This window comes from Pyrus communis, chromosome 13 (genome assembly GCF_963583255.1).
Source record: "Pyrus communis chromosome 13, drPyrComm1.1, whole genome shotgun sequence".
Lineage (NCBI taxonomy): Eukaryota > Viridiplantae > Streptophyta > Magnoliopsida > Rosales > Rosaceae > Pyrus > Pyrus communis.
In genome coordinates this window covers 7,682,620-7,705,541 of record NC_084815.1, presented here as the reverse complement: position 1 = coordinate 7,705,541, position 22,922 = coordinate 7,682,620, and the positions used below count along the sequence as shown (strand labels likewise).

Sequence of the window (22,922 nt, the reverse complement as noted above, 5' to 3'; positions counted from 1 at the left end):
TGATCTAGTTGGACGTTCTGAAATTTCTTAAATTTTCAATCTCACATGGGAATTACTCATTAGGCACACTACTTATGATTCCGGGCTATTTAAAGGAATGGATTTCCCTTTTTTTTTTTTTAAATGAGGATTATCAAAATTCAACTATCCGAACTGTTTATTTTTATAAGTCTCGATTCATAGATCATCTATAAAAAAAATTCAATTTAATCCGAAACGATTTATCCATTTAACTGCCATGATGAAATTTCAATGTTTTTTTAAATATAGTATTCGTCAATTTCTTTCAACTCAATTAGATATCTTAAATATTTCGAACTTAGCTAATAATTTACAAATAGGTTGCAATTTGAAAAATAGATAGTTGAGATTATTAAAATTTTTCTATATCATGGCCCCACAACTAATCCCGAGATAGATTTGGGCCTATGATCAAAATCCTACAAGCCCAAAATGTTTGAGCTCGACATCACATGTTGCCCTAAACCCTAAACGTGTGATAATCGTCTTCTCCAAACTCTCACTTTCTCACTGCCAATATAATACTCTCCAATCAAGCCATATATTCGGGTGGCCTCAGTCTCTGAGAAGCCGATAAACCGCGAGTTTGAGCTACAAAAATGGTGAGGCCGTATGCAGTGAAGGGAAAGAAGCGAAAGAAGAAGGCAGATGTATACGACAGAGCAGAGGAAGAAGAAGAAGCAGCAGCAGCAGCGGCAGCAGAACCAGAAGAAACAGAGACAGAGGAAGCCGATAAGAAACGGAGCAAAGGAAATGAAGCAGAAGAAAGGAAGGGTAACCCAATTGAGCTCGAGGGTATTCCAATGGCCCCAGCAGAGATTAACCCCAAGAACGGACCTGGTGCTATCTTCATCCTCGAGAAAGCTTCTCTGGAAGTTGCCAAAGTTGGAAAGGTTTGATTTTTCATTGCTATTTCTATTATTTTATATTTAATTGTTTGTTTTAGTTTTTAAAATTTTCATTTGTATATTTGTTTGTAGGAGCTGGTAAATGGGTGTTTAAGGCTTTTAATATTTGGTTTTTAGTTTGTTTCTTCAGTGTTGGTCTAAGCCTTTTGCTTTCTTACAACTCTTGCATCTTTCTCAATATTTTTTTTAACTTGTATTTTGCTTGCAGACTTATCAGCTATTGAATTCTGACGAGCACTCAAATTTCCTGAGGAAGAACAACAAGGATCCTGCTCTTTACCGGCCCGATATCCTTCATCAGGTTAGCAAACTCTGTCTAATTGGTTGCTTATTTGTTGTATTCCATGAAACTTGTATATATGAAGTAAATTTATTTCCACTCGTTGCTACAAAAAAAGTTTGGTTTAAGCTCTACTATATAAGATAGGATAAACTCTGAACTGCATAAAGTAGCTGTTTCAAAATTGAATTGGCATTATATTGCTGGCCATTACATGAAATGAATTAGAGGCATTCTGGTTAGATGAGGAAACTTTTGTAAGAAGGTGTGGCAGCAAGACCGTCGTGGGATGTGGTGTCTCAAGTGAAGAAGGGTGTTTGATGGTTCGAGAGAGGAGGAGAAGGAATACTTGTTGGAGAGGGTTGAGTTTTTGGTTTCAGAATTGTCAGATTTTTGGAGTGTGTTTCAAAGCTGCTGCTCCTAGTGCTTTGTTCTGTTATTCTAGATCTATTTTTTTCTGCGTTCTTCTTTTTCTAGCTTTCTTTCAGGAGTTCTTTAGTGTACGGGACTTCTTATCCTCGGTTTGCTGTCTTTGATTCCTTTAATCGATGGATTTTAATTATAAAAAAAGAAGAAGAAGAAAGTAACTATCAGTTTCAGAAAAAAAAATTAAAATAATTGATTTAAGTTACAGAAGTGTTATGTGATCCTAACTATTGAAGCCTGCAGGCTCTCCTTATGGTTTTAGATAGCCCAATTAATAAAGCTGGGAGGTTGCGGAACGTGTATGTGAGAACTGCAGCAGGTGTTCTAATTGAAGTTAAGCCATATGTTCGTATTCCAAGAACATTTAAGCGGTTCGCTGGTGTCATGTGTAAGTTCATCTGTCATTGCAAAGCAACACTGTTCTTTACTTTTTCTGAAGGCTATTTTGTCATTTTAATCCTGCCAACTATCTTGCAGTGCAGCTGCTACAAAAACTGAGTATATCTGCTGTTGGTAAGCGTGAGAAACTTATGCGTGTGACAAAGAACCCTGTGACACAGTATTTACCTGTCAACTCTCGTAAAATAGGTGAGTAGACAAAAAAGCCAACCCTTATGCTGCATATCAGCCTTGATCTCGCCAACCATTATTTCATATCTATCTTGAAAACTGAATATGTATTCTTGCATTCCAGGCTTCTCATACAGTTCAGAAAAATTGGTTAACATACAGAAGTATGTTGCTAGTGATGAAAACAGTACAGACTTTGTTTTTGTGGTATGCCCGGAGCTAATGCATTGGCCTTATATTTGAATATTATCTGTTTTCGCTTGGAGCTATTGTAATACTGTATTTTCAGGTTGGTGCGATGGCTCATGGGAAAGTTGAGACAGACTATACTGAGGATTTCATTTCAAGTATGTCCTTGCTTTTCATCAGTATAATGTTTAATTTTTTTGAGGTCTATTTCCCTTCCCATGTATCAGTGTATGGAACCTTTTGTTCAGTTTGACTACAAAGTTTAAAGAACCACGGTTAGGATTTGATGGAAGGATTTAGAAAGACGATTAGATTTTGGCAAGGCTACATTATATGGAAAAGCATAAAAATACCGTAGATACAATGTATTGAAATAACCAAGTATGATGACATATTTGAAATTCATTTATTTATCCTCTTTCATCCTATTTCTAAATAAAAATATTCTTCCATACTAACATTTTATTCAAGAAACTTAACTATTTATCTAAAATTTTAGACATCACTTGAACTCAAGCGCATGACTGTACATTTAGTAGCTGTTGAAGCTTGAATTCGAGCATTGTACTAAGCATGATGATCAGGCTGGGCTGAATTCAAGCTTCCTACTAAACGTTATGATCAAGCTGAGTTTTAAATCCAAGCACATGACTGTACATTTACTGGCACGTAATCAATGTTTTTGTTAGTTGAAAATGTGAACTCTGTGTGAAGTAATTGCTTTGGTACACAAAAGGTCCTGCAATGTAATTACGATATATCTTCTCATTATCAATGCTAGAGTGGAATCCTTGGGAATCTAGGATCCTTCGGTAGATAACTCTTCCTTCAAACTTTTTCGTATTTCGTCTTTATTTTTTTAGTGTTCCAGTACCTTTCATGCTCTTGAATGAAAAATTGATGACCAGAGTGTTGACCATCCTTACATTTATGCATTCTTTTTCCCTTCATTTTCTAGCCTTGGAGTCCAGTTGCATTTCATGCTTTTGCTTTTGACCTTAAAACGTCTCATTTTTATTTTGTTTACTGTATGTTGCTTGCTGCATACTGTGGTGTGAAATTAAACGCATATTATTTGTCAACTCTTGCAGTATCTGGTTATCCCTTGAGTGCGGCATATTGTATCACGATGATTTGCCAGGCGTTGGCGGGAAAGTGGAACATTTTGTGAAGCTTTCTTCTTGTTTTAGGGGAATCTCAATGCTTTCAGGGTTCTTCAAAGTTTGTGTATCCAAAGTTGCATGAGATCGGTCTATTTTATGTTGAATTTTTGAGAGGGATGTAGAAGAATTTATACATTAATCTTGAACTTTGTTTATATAGTTGGTCATATAATATGATAAAGCCTTTCCTACTTGGGGCTGGACAAGATGCAGGGCATCGGCCTTCTGACTCGGCCGGGCGCAGATGCCCTGTGCTACCAGCGCTTCAAACGGCAAACTGATTGTCGTTGTGCTTTGGTTTGCTTTAGAGAGAGACCGTTTCCTCGAGAGTGAAAAGCTAGCGCAAGCCATAAGGAGAGTATAGTCCCTCGCGGGACTAGTAAATCGCAGTATCATTAGTGAAAGAAGGGCCAACGACGGCAAAAACTGTTACAAGTGCGATGTAAGATGTCGAAAGATTTTTATCTCGTTCCATTCCAGTGGCTCGACCAATAACCAATGGCAAAAACTTATCTGTGGCCTCTGGGCAGAACCCATTTCCCTCGGGTTGCTCATAGTGCAATTCCCACTTGTATGTCGTATTTGGCCGAAGAAGCATCAAACAGTTTTGAGTTCTTCGTTCTTACCTTTCTAGCCACACCATGGCCGTGATTGTGGCACTTTGTGGATGGATGACCGAAAGCAAATATGTTTTCAAGGTGCCATTCAAACACAAAGTAGAAGCAAATAAACACTGAAGAAAATCCGACAATGTTGCAGACATTTGAACAATTAAACAAAACTGCTATTGTCTCCTAATACAGAATGTCATCTTCTCAACATCCATTTATTTAAGATTGATTAGAACTAGCTGGGCCTGCACCAAAACCACCAGCTCCGCGACCAAAGCCAGGCCTTCCACCGGGACCCTGAAAACACAGACACAACGAGAAAGATGAGTTAAGAGGTTTTCATATTACGCGCTTTAACACTGACACCTAACAAGGAGGAAAGATAGGGCGCTGCTTCTACACTACACAGAAAAAACACGGATGCATATTATTCTCAAAGTGACTAAACTGTCTAGTCATGCAACACTTATCAAGTCATCGGTAAAAAGCTCGATGGTATTGGATAGAAAACAGTTTTGAAATTCCAAGACTAGTGATATTTCTTTTCAGTTGACATCGAAGTGAAATTGATCCCGTATCCAACAAATGGTAAACACAAACAGAACCTAAGGGCAAAATAGAAAACAAATTAATTCGGAGCAAGGAAATTACCCCAAAAGAAGGTCTATAATCAGCAGGAGCTCCACCCTTGTCTCCAAAGTCACCCCCAGGTGCACGAGGTCCTCCACGGTACCCATCCCTGTCACCACCGAATCTACGTTCTCCATCAAAGCGAGACGGACCACTGTTCACACCATCATCAAACCAAACAGTAAATTCCAACCCAACAAAACATTCAACAAATGGACTAGAAAAGGAAAGGAAGCACAAATCTGTAACAGTTAATTGGTCGAATAATTAACAAAGATTCAAATGCGTTGCAATTCTGTTAAAATTAACTTCTTCCTACATAACCAATAACCAATATTAGATTCAAATGTGCTGTGTTTTGATTCAAACGTGGCGTGATTTCGCTAAAACCCAACCGAAAAATATGCTTCAATCATCTATAAAACCCCACTCACATTTCAATCAATTGCAGTTTATTGCAGAATCTCTAAACCAAAAATGAGCAATGTATCAAACTAATCAATCAAAATAACAAATTCCTAATAATATATAACAACAAATCGAACAAGCATTTCGACATTTCGCAATTCTACCGAAAACAATTCCATCAACATAAATCAATAAGCGAATTACCGGGGGCGGTCACCGGAGGGGCCCATGGGGCGGCCAGGAGGCTTGGCCTGCTTCTTGAGAGTAGCAGGGACAATCTCAGAAGGGAGATTGAGATAAGTCCTCAAGAACTCGATACCGTCATTGGTAAGGTACCAGTAGTAGTGCATCCAAGCAAACGTCTCCCTCACATACTCCTTGGACTTGAAGCTCTGCATCAGCTTAATCACCTGCAGATTTGGGACGTCGATGTCGGGATGCTTCGCCAAGTTATAGTCCTTCTTCGCGTAGCAAACTCCCTCTTGGAACAGGTACTTGGAGATCTCCCGACGATTCTTCTCAGAAATGATCTGCAGATACAACAAATTCAACGTTCTCTTTCTTTTCGGTTTCTCGGGAAACAAACAGAAAATTAGCTGGAGGGAGAATTACCATGGTTGCGATTGCGGAGGGAGGCGGGGGCTGGAGGAAGAAGAAGAGACGGCGGCGAACGACTGAGCTGTGTTGAGGCTGCGCGCTGAGAAGTAAAACCCTAGAGGGATGCAACTTTGTTTATAAGTGAGGTAGGGAATGTACGATTGAGATTAAATTTTAGGCTAAATTACAATTTTCACCTTGGGATTTATGAAATGTAACTATTTGGCCCTAACTTTTTGTAAAAGATTAAATTAGAGAAATCGGTCTTAAATTATTGGTGAATTGAAGTTTTGGTAACTGAATTAAAAATTCGTGGTATTTGGTATTTGAATTTGATTTAATACAAAGTGTCGATTTTCTTAGCCAATTTGTCTAAATTGCGCAATTGAGAAGAACATAATCATTTGTGAAGCACATGATCATCTTTTAAACTGAGGTTGTGTTGTTTAACATATGATATGACTACATGTCAATAATGATTGATGAACTGAATGCATTGTTGATCAAAATTCAAAGGTGCTTGTATTTGACTCAAAAACGAAAAATCAAAGTTATGAGGAATCACAATTTGATCAATTTAGAAAGATGTTCCTTATTTTGAAGTTGAAGAAGGTATAAGCATTGCGAATATGAGATGTTAAGGATTTTGGGCTCCTCAAATGTGCAAGGATTTTGGCCTAATGATAACTAAATTATTTTTTTATACAAAGTGATGATCTACTTTAAATTTATTTAAATTACGACGATGGAGATTCAAACCTTGTTGCATGGGTGAACAAATCTACTTGAACCAATGTGGCTACTTTCAAGCCTACAATGAATAATTTGATTTAGATCATGTACTAGCAAATTCCTCATGTATTGAGTTATTTTCCCTTTATTGTTCAGTTTTAGAAGTCACAACTTTGACACATATCTGAACTTAACCAAAGTATATTTTATAGCAGCGTGCTTTTCGTTCTATATCCAAATTTAAATATCCTTCCTTGTTGTTTAGAATAAATCAAAATAGGGATCAAAATATGATCCGAGTAATAGTTAACAGCTCCTGAAGTAAACAACCGTTTTTATTATTAATAAGGGCCTAAGGCCTTCTCTAATGCAAAACATACATTGTCATTGTTTGGTTGGTTTAATCACAACAGCAAGTGGTGAATTGTTTTAATGTTTAATATCTTATTATTAAATTCATTTCGTGCTAGGTTCAACCTTTCTTTAAGATCAGAGCATTTTCAATACTAGGTTGAACATGCTTTGGATGGACCGAATTTTTTAAAGGTTAAAGTTAAAACCTTGAGTGTTAATACTTTTTGCTCAAAAAAAAAAAAAAAAAAAAAAAAAAAAGCGGATTCTCAATAAACTCTCCATCGGCTGATATTTTTTGCATAATATTTGGCTGATAATCTAAACAGAGTCTTACTTTTGAGTGACTCTTTGACTTTTCTCAAAAAAAACAAAAAACGAAAGAAGGGAAAGGAAAAAGTAAATCCTTGTTATGAACTCTTCCGACTTTTTTTTTACTTTAGTTTACCCCAAAAGGGGGGCTGGGATTGATCAAGGTGCAAAACAATTGTAGGGGGAAGGAAGCCTCCCCAGAAAAATGGTAATGCCATGGGGCGTCACTGTTTGGATGGCAAAGGTGGTGTGGTTGGTCCTCACCGGCTTGATTTCGTCTTGCTTAGCCGCTGCCGATGAAGTCGCCGGCTCCCTTAGAACCGGAGATATTGGCCCTTTGCATGTCGGCTGATTGATTGTCTCCGGACTCACCACTCCTATGCTCTCTGGTTTGTTCTCCTCCTCCTCCTCCTCCTCCATCTTTTTGTCTCTGTAAATTCAGTTGATTGCTTGATTTCATGTTTGTCAAGCTTTGTCTGGTTGATTTGCTTGATGGGTTTGTTGGGCAATCAGTTACAAGCGACATTACTACTGTAAGCTAAGGGGAAGGGTTTGAACGGTAGTTGGTTGAAGAGGAAGACCGTATTCACCTAAGCAATTCACCACATGTTGTTTGTTGGATTGTTCCACCACTTGTTTTTTGGATAGTTCCGGACTGTAATCCATTTAGGGCATGTTTGATGGGCTGGTTGGGTTGTGATCAATTAAAATAAACCTGAGTCCAATACGTTGTTTGTTGTGTCTAAATGTGAGACGGACATGATGATTTATGAATCCACAATAAAGTAGGTTATCTAACGTATCTTTATACATGGATTACAGGTCCTGTGTTACATGTCCCTACCAATCCAACCCTATTCTTAAGGCGTAATCCCATCCAGCCCACCAAACAAGCCCTTAATGACTAGTATTAAGAGTTACGTCACAAATTGGAGAAACCACGCCCTAGACAAGGACTCATGCTTATCCTTTTTAGACCAGCCAATCCACTTTATGATCCGCTTAGGGCCCGATCATAAGATGTGTTGTTTAGGGCTTCCAAGAATGACAAACTCATGGCTTTAGGGTTGCTGTGAATGGTCAACAAGAAAAGTACCTTAATCACCTTTTTCCGGGACGTAATTTGAGGTTCTATTAGGTGGTTATGCTTGCTTAACATTAATTTTTGTGTGAATTGAATTGGATACAAACTGTAGAATTTTGGTTAGAGAAGAAATATTTGTAAGTCAGGAAAGAATCAAATACCCGTGAGTGTTTAGATTGTCTTACCTAAAGCGAAGACTTGTTTATAAAGAGTAGCCCACAAGGGTGCTAGTGAGGCCCAACTTCGAAATCAAACTCAATTCACAGAATATGTTAATATTGATTTATGGTGAGTTTCTTGCTGTCTTTAATACGTTTCTAAGGTTGTTGTATCAATGTCAGGAAATAACTAATATCTGATTGCAATATCATTTTACTTTTTGAGATATGTGGAATTTATAAATTGTGTCACATATCCTGCAGACATGATCTCTTTGGAAAGCAGGCTGTTTGTAAGTCCAGTACCCCTGTACCCATATACAAAAGAAATCCCAAGTACCTAGCTGCCGTAGAAATTGAGATTGTAACTGGCCATTGTTTCTTCTATATGGCTTGTCACAATGCGGGTAGTGATGAGTTCCACAATTAGGTAGCCATCATTTGTGCACATTAGCAACCTCATTTGAATCTTATCGACCTTTACCTTGACGGTTTGCCTTTTTCTTTTGGAACGTTACCATTTTTTTACAACAGCAAAGGATGATTGCAGTAACTGTTTCATTGCTACTTCTTTAAATAACTTTTTCAAAAGTTCGATTGCTAGTGGATCATCAGAACAATGAAGATAACCTTGATAATCTTTCCGAGCATAAGCCAGGTCGATCAAGATTTTGGGAATAATTAATAAGGGCAAAGCATTTAGGACAGATCCAGCAAGCTCGTTTATTTTGTGCATGTTATGGTTGCACTTGAGTTCTTTAATCATAACATTTACTTGAGTCTTGTGCTGGGCAAGCCTTATATTTTGGAACAAATTTTTTCTCTTCCTGCAAGTTGTCTGTCTCTAAGGCGTTCCTGCTCTACATACTTTGATATCACCATTAAAATGATAATTGTTTTCCGATGAGATGGGAGATTTGTCATTGGTTTTCTAAGTCCCTGTGCCCATTTTATTCACAAGCCCGAAATTTCAACCAACCCAATCCATCACCTTGTTTTTGCACTCCAACTCAACAAACAAACATGATGCTCTAGAAAGGAATCTCGATTGAGATTTGTGCTAAGAATATAAGTAAAAAATAGAATCAAAATATTCTAAGCATATTTGTAGGAGAAAATGTGTCTTGTCTAACTGGTGCATCAGCTATTTAGCAAGTTTGGTACCCTATACAACTTTATTTAGGTCAGGTTTTCAGCTCCAAAAATTAGAGTTGATGCAATCCAAATTTCTTGTTTTTACCCGATTCACCCTGTATCGTGTTTTACTGATACACGTAGCTTGATTACTTCATTAACGAGTTTCAGTCATTTGGTCTTTCAACTCTGTATAACAGCGACTCCTTTTTCCTGTACACTTGCAGATGATTAAAATCCGTAAATAACGGTGAAGGGACGGTGGGTGCATGGCCCGGACATTCAGAGCTACTAATTTTATACTGTGAATACTGTAAATACTGTGAGTATATTTCTTTTTTACAATGGAATTGTGATCTGTTTCATATTAAATACAAAATCATAGTTAGGGATTTTGTATTTTTCTCATTTTTTTTTTTTTTTTGTTTCATATTAAATACCAAAGTCATACTGGGGTTTGTGCTTTGTACTGGAAAGTTGTATATTTCTGGTTTGTGTTTGGAAATCAATAAGATTGTTGGGTGCTAGGCTTTAAAACCAAGTCTCGTGCTCGGCAACATTGTTACCAAATTTCCTAAGCTCAAACCATAGTTTTATGCTAATTTGATGGCTACACAACGTTTTTCTTCGTTTTTTCTCCCAGCCTTAAATTGTGGCACTCAACAGCTGCTTTATTAAAGTCGAGTCTTTGTCTTTCTTCCCAGCATCTAATATGCCCTGCCTAGATGATCTGTGTATCTTAGATGAATCTATCCACTTTGGGAACTTGCAAGAGTTAAGTAGTAGTAAGAATTTCACGATTAAGAATCAATTGGAGGATGACAGGTGGATAAATTAGGGTTTTTTTGCCAATTGTGCCGAGTGTTTTTGCATAAAACTTATAGTTGTCCGGGTGCTTTTTCAAATTGAACCAATGTCTAAAACACACCCTTAACCTTGTACTAAATCTAAAAGCCCTTGGCCTGTACAGTTTTGATGTTTCTTTTTGTATACACCACTGAGTTAACTGCATAAATCCAAATCTCTAGACCAAAACAAATGCTAGGGTTAAAAAGTTAGAGCTCTTCTGGGTACTAACTTGGGTAGCATATTTTTCTTCCAAATGAATGCCAACATATATTTCTAATCAAAATTTCACAACTAAACTCTTAATTAGGAAGTACATCAAATCAAACCTGCCCTTGTGACTCTTCTTTTGAAAAATTAGTGGAGGAGCATATATATTTTACCACATTAGTGTTGTGTCATGGGCTCCATAATTGTCCACTATTGAGGCCGCCATGCACCGATATTGTCCCCATTTATTCACCTAGGCTCCATCCCCTGGGTGGTATCAAGCCCAATGAACCTCAGGTGTGGGGTTTATCTCAAAAAGCCTTGATGCAATTAGAAGTGGAACACCTATATTTAAACCTTAGATTATTGTTGGGACTTCTCCGATGGGGGACTATCTTCACATCCATCTTGACTTATATCGAGCCAACCTTTTATACCAACAATTAGTGGATTACATAATATAACAGTTGATTCCTTAACTAATAGTTTGTCATATTAATTCATGTAAGAAGTATGTATCAATTGACAAACTATGCTGCACGTGATTTGCCCCAAGTGTTTCTTTCGGTCTCAATGTCCAAGAAAGGCTTGAGATAAAATATGAGTACAGGGTTGCCACTGTTTACACAAATAATCTCATTGGTAGGAAAGTTTATGCAAATCAAACAAATTTGTGAATTTTATTTGCTCCTTTCTTCTTTAAGACTTGGAGTACTTGTATCTAACTTGACACAAAACCGAGCGAAGTGGCGTTAGGATTCATACAGCTGATCTCACTTAGTAGGGTAAGGCTTTGTTGTTGCTTCTCTGAGACAGAGAGATTGGATAAGGCAGAAGATAGAGCAATAAAGTTAGCAAAGATAATGACTTGGCAGCTCAACCCACATGGGATGAATGGACCTCCGTGGAATTAGCCCTAATTTTTTGAATAATTTTGTGAATGGTGGTCCTTCCCATTTATCATAAGTCCATTTCAATCTGCTGGAAAACCATGTCATTTTCTTGGATTCATTATTATTCTTTCAGTCTCTTTCTGGTAGAACTCGGATAACAGATATTCCCAAACCCAAACCCAAACTAAACCCATGCTCAATTTTAGCATCTCAATCTCAAAAGTTCTGGTCCAAAGTAACCTAGGCTCCGGAATTTTTAACCGTTAAATCTCGGTCATTATATCTTTGATTGAGAACCAACGGTTAAAAGAACTCCAGTAGGCATATGGGGCAAACAATACATTTTGTTTTCTTCTAGGATCTTGGAAACTTGAAGGCCCTTGACAACAGTCTTCGACTTGGTTTATGTGATTACACTTGCACGTTTAGGATAATAGAAATTTGTGAGTATTGATCCCCTAACTTGTCACAAGGTGGAACGATGATCAGTTTGGATAACTCTATTAAAACTTTCGTCCCTAATTTGCTCCTTTAAACCTTTTATTTTGGATGTAAATTTTAACATAGAAAATGATCATTGTTCCGGATTGTGATAAGTGCAAGGACAAATACCCATGAATTTTTATGGATTTTTAGTTTATGGACCTTTATTTCACATTCATTCATGTGAACAGAGTATGCATTTTCTTTCCTCTATGCCGCCTGTATATGGAGAAAGAATAGTCCCGTTCTCCTGAACTCCATCATCTCCACTGTTTGTACTAAGAAGTCTAAGATCGAACAATAATTGGCCACAATCTCCTTGGACCGTAGGGTCTAGGAGAACGGGATTGAATGAAAGAGATCAATTAATTTATAGAATTAATTTGGCAAGAAAATGCTAATAATTAGAACAATTGTCTATTACAAGAAAGGATATTTGATAAGTCCTAATCCAAGTAGCAGATTGATAAGCATGTACTACACTCTTTCAAAGTTTGGACAGACAAATATTCCATTAGTTTACTTGATACATTTACCATTTAACGATTCGATATGCAACCAACCAAATAGAAAATATCATTATCTTACCGTTAAATGATCGATGTGTCCAGGGACGAAGCTAGAGATTTGCATGGATGGAGACACCCTCAAACAATAAAGTCACAAATTAAAAAGTTCAAGAATGTACTCAACAAAACACTTATATATTAAGTCATAAGTTTTCTTATACAACTTATTACAATATCTCTCGATACGTTTCATGTTTTGAAACGTTGCATGACAACTTCATTACTAATACCATCAAATCTCGCTATAAAAATTAATCATGTTATTATTAATCCATTGATCTTCCATCCAATTTCTCAATCGATCTTCAAAAATTTTATGACTAAATATGCTATTTCAACCATGACAATAATAATAAAAGAATTAATGCTAATATCACAAACAACTCAAAAAATATTTTTTCAACAAAAAAATAATTGAGGAGGAGCATCGGTCCCCGCTGGGCCTAAGTGAGCTCCGACCTTGGCCAAGTTTCCACTTTTCGTCACTTTTGTTTGTTGTATCTACAATTATTTATGTTTTCGTATTAAATAATTGGTGGAGGTAGTTTTTTTTATTTTTTTTAATCATAATTGGTGGGGGTAGTTGTGTTCACACCATTCAATTTGGGTGATAATTTTTTGTATAAAGATCGTTGCTAAGTTGGTCCTGCAACAAGATACACAATTAAAGAACCAAATTTAATATAATATGTGAAAGTGAATGTGCTTTCAATGCAAGTTTTCTAACCTGCATTGCACATGTAATACTCTTCACTTCTATAACATTTGAAGCATCAAACTAGGACATGTCCTGCATTGTGAAATTGAAGCCTTACCTAACAGTATAATATGTTTGGCTCCTCCACGGCACATATCCAGAGGTTATTGCCGATGTGTTGGTCACGTGTTTGGCTCAAATTCAGAACAAACAAGACCGTGGTGTTTTTTATATGGGTCAAATTATATCAGAACTTGGTTGTTTGTGATAAGTGTTTTAGTTTGTTATTAGCAATGGAGGTCAAACCTTACAAAAATTACTCGTTTGAAGCATTATGTAACAAGCAGACATGAAGATAACCACATTACACTACTATTATTACCTGGACCAAATATGCTTTCATCTCTGCACTTAACTTCGAATCACTTTCCCCCACTAACCTAAAGAAAAACTTCAATTATATCTATGCAAAATATATAGGGAAACTGCAATTAACCATAAATATTGGGATTGACACGTTTATTTTATTTATAAGAGACTTTTCAATGTAGCTAAAATACAGGGTGATATGCATGTTATTGTATAAGTAGAAATTTTTTTCAAGTATCATTCCACTCGTATAATGACAATGACGTATGTGCTGAAATTTGTTGCGCATTGAAACACCTTTCCTTATTTACCCTTGCGAGCGTAGAAATTGATCCAAATGTCAATCCGCACACATGAATGCAGACTGCGACATATCATACCGGTTCCTTTACTGCAAATGATTCTTGAAACTTTCCAAAATTAATGATTTCCTTAATCGAAGGTTTTGCCTCAAATGATTCCAAATTTAGTACAACTCGCGCGCCCTAACAAATTTGTTTAATTACAAAATTAATATTTATTTATCAATAAATTCATAATAAAAACCTCCTAATTAGAAACGAACCGCGTTTTGTGCCTTCATTCATTTATTCAACTTCCCCTCTCCCACCCAATTTCTCAATTACCCAAACCCTTTCTTCTCCTTCTTGAATCTCTTCCTCACCAAAACATTACTCCCTCTCTCTCTTTCCTCCTCCTCTCTCTCTCTCTCTCTCTCTAAAAGCTCCCAAACCCACCTCCACAACCCTCTCTCTCTCTCTCTCTCTCTCTCTCTCTCTCTCTCTCTCTAAAAGCTCCCAAACCCACCTCCACAACCCTCCTCTCTCTCTCTCTCTCAAAGCTCCCAAACCCACCTCCACAATCCTCCTTTCTTTCTCTCTCTAGAACTAGAAGCAATCTTATTCCCTTCAGAAAACAAACGAGACACAAACCAAACCAAACCAAACCAAAAAGTCTCTATCTTTCTCTCTCTCTGTGTCTGTGCAGAGAGAGGGAGAGAGAGATGGGGTGCTCTGCTTCAAGACCCCTCACCCTTCTAACCAAAAACCCAGAACAGAATTCACAAATTGCTCCTACTTCCTTCCAAGACTCTTCAAATTCCTCCCCACTTCTCCCCACCTCCAGAAGAGCTCTCTCAATCTCCTCCGCCCCTCTCGTCCACCACCCTCCTCTCCGAAAAGGCGACACTCACCACCTCGTCTCCCTCACCTCCACCACCTACGGCTCCCTCCGTCTCGACCCTCCATCTCCCTTAAACCCCCTCCTCAATCTCAACGGTCACGATTCTCCTGAACATCACCCCCACCCCCAACAACACTCCACCTCCTCCCCCGACTCCGTCATCAACACCTGGGAACTCATGGATGGTCTCAACGACTCCGATTTCCACTCCCATTTCTCTGCAAAACACCCCATTTATGACCGCCCCATCGCTTTTCCCGAGAAGGCCACTTCTTGCAGTTACTCAAGAAGACCGTTTGATTCTTTCGAATCGGCGAAATACTCGGAAGTAAAGGTTGAGCACGCATTGCCAGCCCCTTCTTCTTCTTCGTCGAATTCAAAGCCTCTGTGGCAGCATTTATCCGAGGAATCGTTGTTGTCGAAAATGGACCCCAATGTGGTCTTGACTTACAGAAGAGCATTGTCCTCTAGACAGTTGGGCGACAGCAGCAACAACCGATGCAATGTTGTAAGATCATTCACTTGTACTAGTACACCTTTGCTACATTCCCCATTTTCAAATCCTTGTTTTTGTCTTCCGGGCGCTGAGGATAAAATCGTTATCTACTTCACCACATTGAGAGGAATTCGAAAGACTTACGAGGATTGTTGCGCCGTTCGGATGATATTTAGGGGATTTAGAGTGGCAGTAGACGAGAGGGACGTTTCAATGGACTCGGAGTACAGGAAAGAGTTGCAAAACGCGGTTGGGGACAAGGTGGTGAGTCTGCCACAAGTGTTTGTTAGAGGCAAGTATGTTGGAGGCGCAGAGGAGGTTAAGCAACTCAACGAGGCCGGAGAATTGGGGAAGCTTTTGAGGGGGTTTCCGGTGAGGGATGGCGGGTTTGTTTGCGAAGGATGTGGGGATGCAAGGTTTGCACCGTGCCCGACATGTAATGGCAGCCGAAAGCTGTTTGATGAGGATGAAGGGGAACTGAGGAGATGCCAGGATTGCAACGAAAACGGGTTGATTAGGTGCCCTGCTTGCTGCTTGTGAATGTGGTACTGGTATGCCAACTACTGATTGCATATAGCTATTGTTCTTAGGTGCCTAGGGGATTTTGTTTCAAGTTTGTTTAATATTTGTTAGGATTTTGGTTCTTTGTGTTCGTTGTCTTCTTGAACAGTATGCAATAAATTTCACATTTTCATGACATTCAATTTTGCAATTCTTTGAATTATTTTGTGTTCGAGTTCGTACCAAAGCTTGTTTGTAACCAATTTGCATTGCTTTGCTCCTGCCATGGTTTCATCACCAGAAACCTCGTCTTCCCAACGCCTTCTGAGAACCTCGTCTCCTCCGTCGGCGCAACTCACTTCTCCTCCATCCTTTCCCTGTCGATGCCGCCCCATAATCCTCCTATTCTTTATCGTGGAACACATACCAGCACCCTGTCATCGGCATCGGAATCTCCATCGTGGAATCTATGGCATTACCGAACACCAACTTTCTCTAAATTTTACCGAATAATTTCAACCTCCTTCATTATTTTTCTTCTGGGTGAAATATCCTTCGTAGGGTTAGCAAGATGGATCTAATCTGTCATGGGTTTGGTGAAATTTGAGGGCGTGGAGCTGTCATGGCTTCGGAGAATGGAGAGGGAGGTGATGGTGGAGGTAGGTGAGAGAGAAAATAGATGTTTGGATACAAGAAAAGAGAGGAAATAGTGTTTTTGGTTACAAGAATACTAGACATTTGGGGAGTGTTTCATTTGACAAATTTTTTGAATTTAGGAAAGGGATCCTCTTCGGATCCCTTCCACCTAATCCTCAAATTCAGACTTTTGAAATTTGATTCAATGGTTAAAGTTATTATAACTTTTAAAGGGGACCCCTTTTTGTAGCCATTAAATCAAATTTCAAGGATCCGGATTTGGGGATTGGATGAATTTGATGGAAGAGATCTGGAGAGGATCTCTTTCCTTGAATTTAGTAGTTAGCAATTTGGGTACTCTCTAGTGAGTACCCAAGTATTATCCCTTGGGAAATAGCGTAATCCAAATTCTCCATCACGGTCAACGGATGTTAATGGCGGAATCACTATTTTGAAATCGAAGTGAAACGCTGTGAAGAAAATGTGAAGAGGGCACGGGAAGTTAATTACTCCAGGCCAAGTACATAAATATGAGCGATGCATGCTTGGTTGGTTGCATGCAGTGTTTAAAATTTCTTCAATACAGTCGATGTTTCTAAGAAAATATCCACAAAGTTAGAGAAAGATATGGAAATAGGGTGAAGTCAAAACTTCACGAGAAACTCTTAAGTTTAGGCCAAAATATTGTCGATATTTATGACACATTTGTTAAATTTAAAAAAAACTCTTATATTTCGTCCAAACCAATGTTTGACAATTCCTAAAGTTTCATTTTAAATGTCCATCATTTCCATTTCCATTGATATTGATATTTGACATATCCCTTAATATTTCTACAAATTTGCAATATCGATATTTTAAACATTAGTTGTATGAAAACAAGTTTGGAACATTTTTTAAAGGTCCTGTTTTGATTTAATTTCATTTAATCTTAAAATCTGTTTCCTAACTAGTATCTCAGTTAGTACTTAATCTCAATTTGCTCAAAAATTAACTCTCATGCGATTCTATTACCAAATTCATACTTGATTGTAGTGCTTTTTTTTTTTTTTTTTTTTTTTTTTGATAAAATGTAGACTTACATACAAAACAAAAGCTCACAACTAAACATAAACAAAAAATGGGCCAACACAACAACAGCCCAACTTAAGGGTTGAGCCCGAAAAAGAAAGACATAGAAAAAAACTGAAAACCTTAGCCGCTAAGTTCCATTGCCGTAGTCAAAGCAAGCTCCGACGACCATGAACCAGCAACCCAACAAACACCAGAGATGAAGACCAACCAAGCCCCAACAACAAAAAGAGAAGCAAACGTCAATGTCCTCCATTGAACTCCACACAGAACCTATCTACCGCTACCAATGGTATAAAATCGGGGAGGAAGTTAGTGGAATCACCGACAACAGTGCCGAGACTAACACACAGGTGGAAGGTGGTGGTGTGAACACCAGACCTGAGGCTCTACGCATCTTCTGATAAAGCCATTGAATACGGCGAAACAAAGTGGGAGCAAATCGGATCTAAAGTGAAATCGATAGAGAGCGATCACAGGTGGGAAGGAAAGAAGGTGAAAAGAATGGATGCATGGAGGGGAAAATAAGGTGGAGAGAAGAAAAGGGTGTTGGAAATGCGCCCTAAAACCAATCATATGATGATACTTTACGGACATTTCACAAAGTTAAACTAATGTAGTTTAAATGTAAAGGGCAAAGATTATTGTTTGAGCCGTCTCATATAAATGTTATATGCTTAAACGATAAGTCCAAGGAATATGTGATTGGAAGAATGCGATCTAAAGAAGTTAGATTCATGAGACCATTCTTTCGTTGACACATCCTAAACGTTCCTGATCATAGGATTGTCAATTGGACATTGACAGTTCGTTAAGATCAGTACGTGCTATGTCTTCTCTCAGGGAGAGTGACTAGTCTCGAGTCATTGGTGTGTGTGACATCAAGACAAGTACGTAGGTGCTCAATAGAGAATGAGTTCACTGAACACGATCAACGAAGAGTTCTCATATTCATGTCACATGAGAACTCATGGTTGGGATAATGCAAATTAGTCTTTTGACCTGAGGCATCACAGTTGTCTTGTGGTTAGGTCCTTAATCTTTGATTATGTCAAAGTCACTCCATCAGGAGGGTGTCCACGACATCGTTGGGGTTAAGCCACTTAGCCATGGAGGCAAGTGAATGCGCAATAAGGGATCTCTAACCTTCAAACTGTTTGAGGGAGAATACTCTATGATATGATTAAGAATCTTTGGCCAAAGTATGAATGAGATTTAGGAATGTGTTCCAAATCACATTCAAGGTAATCATATAAGCACAAGACTCACATTGGATAGTAGACATGAATAAACTATCAAACCAAACAATGTGGTCAAGAGTATTGTATTAGAGAAAGACCGTATTGCATTTGTAATCCTAAAACTGAATAGGTTCTCCACCTCTTCTGATTAGCTTGGGTAACCATGACATGCTGCTAGGCGTCAACCATGGTTTGTGGAAGCCCTAAAAGTGTATTATCACTAACAGGAGAATTGAAAGTAAGTTTCAATTCACAATCGATTAGAAAGAGTTTTAATCGCCCACTGCCTCGCTAAAAGGAACCTAATGGATCGTTTACCGAGTAAGGTAGAGTTTGAAGAAACAACGGAGATGAGTAAGAATAATTAAATGGTTTAATTATTTATCTAAGGCTAGGATTAATTAATATGTTAATTAATCAAACGAATAAGTTCGTTAAAGACCTCGGGTTAGTTTTGGGCCGCAAGGCCCAATGTGATTTGAATGTCAAGCCCATTAACTCAAGTTGTATGACAACTTAAATAAACAAAGGGCTTGAAAGCCCAATAAACCCTATAGCCCCGCCATGTTAGAAGAATAGGGCTTTTGGTCCATTAGGTCACTTATTTGAAGAGACTATATAAAGGACTTTATAGCCTAAAATTCATTAAGGGTTGTTTTTTGGGGAAAGGATGAGAACACAAGCTCTCCTTTCTCTCTAAAATTTCGGCCACCTTGGAGGGATCATCTAGCAATCAAACTCCTCCAAGGTCACTCATTTCTTCTTCATTATGCCTTGGTGATGAATCATTAGAGGTTCTCAATTTTGGGAACTTTGGAGAAACCTTTTTCATCCATCCAAATCCATAGATCTAAGATGCAAGGAATGAAGGCCCTCTCTTTGGGTGATTAGCCTTTGTTTAAATACAAAGAGGAATCTACAAAGGTATATATTTCAACTCACTTTGTTTTGAGTTGATTATTGGTTCACCATTTTACTAGGCTTTGAACATTCATGGGTAATGTTTTGTTTTTAAGTGCATGCTAGCATGATTCCGCCTTTAATTTGTTAATTGCATGCTAATGATGTTGCTTAAATGAACATGTCATCTTCCAAAATAATCCTTCAAAGGGAGACAACAATACAAAGTTTTCCGATCATGGCAAGGAGTGGTTCCATTTGAAAACAGAGGGGAAGAAACAGAAAAAGAAAAACGAAAGAGACTGCCATCAACCGTGGCTGAAACTAAGGCTGGCAGCTGAACTAGAAACTAAGAAAGGGAACACTGCCACACAGTAAGAAAACTCTCACTTAGAGAGAACAACTCTTTCCCGGCTGGGGAGAGAAATTTTTTGTTCATGATTGTAGTGTTTAAATCAAGGGGCGTTTTGATATAGGTGCCTCCGTTTTTAATTTTTTAGATTAAATATACACTCATTTTGAAAATTTGATCAAATATTTTCCTGAAGTTTTGGTTATTAATTTAAGTTTTTCACATAAGTTCAATTTTGTTTGAATTTTAGTTTTTCACAACTTCTTATGGGCATTTCGTTTTCTTTTTTTTTTTTTCTTTTCCTATTATCCCTATATTTATGCATTTATTATCCATCTCTATGCATTATGGACACATTTAGTTTTATAGTGGATTTGATTTTTTATATTTCTCAGTATATTTGGAATGTAAATGTACCAAAAGGGTTATTTGATAGAGACATTTGGTTTTGTGATACATTTGTTCTTTTGGTCTTTTGGTACATTTGGAATCTAAATATACCAAAGGGTTACCTGACAATGGGCACATTTGGATTTATGGTACATTTGGTTTTTTTGTATATTTGAAATGTAAACGTACCAAAAGAGTTACATAATAATCGGTATATTTGGTTTTATAGTACATTTGAATTTTTGATACATTTGGTTTCTCGGTACATTTGAAATCTAAACGTACCAAAAGTCAATACTTTTGTTCTCAAATCTACCATAAGTTTTAAGTATATTTTATATATATCTATACATGAAAAATATATGTATTGAAGACTTTTTATTGACATTTTTAATAGAAAGAGAAATTTTTTTTTTAAATACTGATAATAAGGAAATGAGGAACTTGTTAATTAATTTTTTATTTCATTTTATTAAATAAATGTTATTTAATGCGTAGAAGGGAATTGACAAAATGAAATTCCTATATTATAGGCAATTAGTTGCTAAGTTACCTTATGCCTCTATATGCATTTAAATTAATGACATGGAAATTAAATAAATAGAAAATTATTGAGGTGACAATTGATTAAAGCACCTTAATTAAATCTTTAAAAAAGATAAATGTTTAATCTAACAACTACAGGAAAGGTGTAGGACATTCTAATTTTCCTTTAAATCAATGGAAAACATATCTTTGATACGATGAAATTGCCTCGAAGCCAAATGGTGAACCGATATATTTTTTTATAAATGAGAAGGGTAAATTGAAATTGAATGTTAAAGGCTACATTTTTTTTCATTTTAAATATTATTCTTTTATACAACTGTATATTTATATTAAGAGTGTGAGAATATATATCAATATCAAATTTGTCATTCATAAAGTTCGAACTTAAGAATAGGAATCCTACAGAATTGTAGTACATTCAATCCTGCTCTTTTAAGGTCCTCATTTTGAGTAGGACCAAATGCATATTAACCATAAGATTATATTAGTTTAGAGCCAAAGTCTTTAAATATTTGACAACTTAAGAAAGTAAAACCAACTTAAAATCCATGAACCATAAGAAAACTCATTTTCTTGTTTTACTTTATTAAATTGTCAAATATTTTAAGTCTTTGGATCTACACGAATATAATCTTGTGGTTAATATATATTTGGTCATCACAGGTCCTCAAAATGAGAACCTTAGAAGAACATGATTGAATGTACCACAATTTAATGGTATTTCTGTTCTTAAGTTCAAACTTTATAAATGACAAATTCGATATTAATATATTTTCTATATATATATATATATATATACACACACAGTTGTACAAAAACTAACCTTCCCATATTTCTTAAGGGTAATGTCAGGAGAACTAAATTTGTACACCAAATTTTGTAAACTAAATGACATGAAAGTTGATGATTGTATTATTAAATATCTAGACTTAGTCTACTTAGTATTACTCGCTTCTTAGTGTTTGCCCTCACTAAAATGCACTGGACTGGACTGGATTAACTCTTAGTCCAGTCTCGTGTTTGTTTCTTGGAAGGCTTAGGTTTAATGAGATTAGCTCTCACTCGCTTCGACTAAAGAAGAGACTAGCATTTCTTAGCTAACCCCCTCCCCCCCCCCCTCCAAAAAAAAAACCATGGGATTGCTAATCCCATCTCCAAAAACGATTACATGATGCAAGTTTATAAACGCTGCAAGTCCACAAGCCCGTAAGCATGGTTCTGGGCAACTCCATTTGCCAACCCATTTCCTAGATCTGAAACCCAGCCTCACCGCTACCTAAATCTCAACACCAAAATTCGAAAAAAAAAAAAAAAATGCAAAACGATAACAACAACAATCCTAATAGAAAAATTCTACCTTATTCTAAAACATTCCCAGAAATTTGTCATTTTTCCCATAAAATTTCGGAGAGAAATGGATAGAGAAGGGGAGAAAATAGCTTTGGGACGAAGAGCAATGGAGAGACGAAGACGAAGGAGAGAGTAGTTTTGAGGACGATTTTGCACAGGAAAAACGATTTTGAAGGTTGTGGTTTTGCAGGACAAATGATGGAGAAAAGGAGTGTTATGGGGGACGAAACTAGGAAGTAAAGAAAGAACCCTCCAAAGAGAGTCTAGAGAAAGGTTGGATAAAAAATTAAAATATTGTTGAATTAATAAAGGACGGAACGAAAGAGTGTTCTAGACACATAAAAAAAGGGGCAAATGCTTGAATAAAATATATTAAATTAATAATAAAATATTATTGAATGTGTATTAAATAATATAATATTAGGCTTATTATATTAACACCATGTTGAATAAACTTCACATTACTTTTTCAATTAAAAATTATCTTAATACACTCCACATGCTTTCCTATAATACCCTCACACCCCACATTCTCAATATACACCTTACATTTTCTACGTACATCCCATATTTTCTATACACCCCACATTCTCTCAAATCTTATGAAGTTTTT

General features: G+C 37.1%; 3 protein-coding genes across 3 annotated transcripts; 2 read left to right on the top strand and 1 right to left on the bottom strand.

Annotated features, from left to right (window-relative positions):
• Positions 1-490: 490 nt before the first annotated feature.
• Positions 491-3,726, top strand: LOC137712940 (uncharacterized). The gene is made up of 7 exons (XM_068452146.1): positions 491-914; positions 1,138-1,230; positions 1,879-2,023; positions 2,113-2,223; positions 2,330-2,412; positions 2,495-2,552; positions 3,486-3,726. The coding sequence occupies exons 1-7, from the start codon at positions 621-623 to the stop codon at positions 3,563-3,565; spliced, it is 864 nt and encodes a 287-aa protein (XP_068308247.1). The 5' UTR covers positions 491-620; the 3' UTR covers positions 3,566-3,726.
• A 521-nt stretch (positions 3,727-4,247) lies between these two features.
• Positions 4,248-5,956, bottom strand: LOC137712862 (small ribosomal subunit protein eS10z-like). The gene is made up of 4 exons (XM_068452039.1): positions 5,819-5,956; positions 5,411-5,736; positions 4,820-4,952; positions 4,248-4,465 (listed from the first exon to the last, which is right to left on the bottom strand). Exons 1-4 carry the CDS (start codon positions 5,819-5,821, stop codon positions 4,388-4,390), a joined length of 540 nt encoding a protein of 179 aa, XP_068308140.1. The 5' UTR covers positions 5,822-5,956; the 3' UTR covers positions 4,248-4,387.
• Positions 5,957-14,483: 8,527 nt separating this feature from the next.
• LOC137713290 (uncharacterized protein At3g28850-like) lies at positions 14,484-16,018 on the top strand. The gene has a single exon (XM_068452578.1). It carries the CDS (start codon positions 14,645-14,647, stop codon positions 15,857-15,859), a length of 1,215 nt encoding a protein of 404 aa, XP_068308679.1. The 5' UTR covers positions 14,484-14,644; the 3' UTR covers positions 15,860-16,018.
• The last annotated feature ends 6,904 nt before the right edge of the window (positions 16,019-22,922 follow it).

Excerpts from the sequence above, each read along its gene's own strand:
- LOC137712862 (XM_068452039.1), bottom strand. Across the intron at positions 4,953-5,410 it reads CCCTCCGGTGACCGCCCCCG|TGGTCCGTCTCGCTTTGATG; the intron begins GTAATTCGCTTA and ends TGGTGTGAACAG. Across the intron at positions 4,466-4,819 it reads ATTATAGACCTTCTTTTGGG|GGTCCCGGTGGAAGGCCTGG; the intron begins GTAATTTCCTTG and ends CTGTGTTTTCAG.
- LOC137712940 (XM_068452146.1), top strand. The coding sequence starts at position 621 with ATGGTGAGGCCGTATGCAGTGAAGGGAAAGAAGCGAAAGAAGAAGGCA. Across the intron at positions 915-1,137 it reads AAGTTGCCAAAGTTGGAAAG|ACTTATCAGCTATTGAATTC; the intron begins GTTTGATTTTTC and ends TTTTGCTTGCAG. Across the intron at positions 2,413-2,494 it reads GTACAGACTTTGTTTTTGTG|GTTGGTGCGATGGCTCATGG; the intron begins GTATGCCCGGAG and ends CTGTATTTTCAG.
- LOC137713290 (XM_068452578.1), top strand. The coding sequence starts at position 14,645 with ATGGGGTGCTCTGCTTCAAGACCCCTCACCCTTCTAACCAAAAACCCA.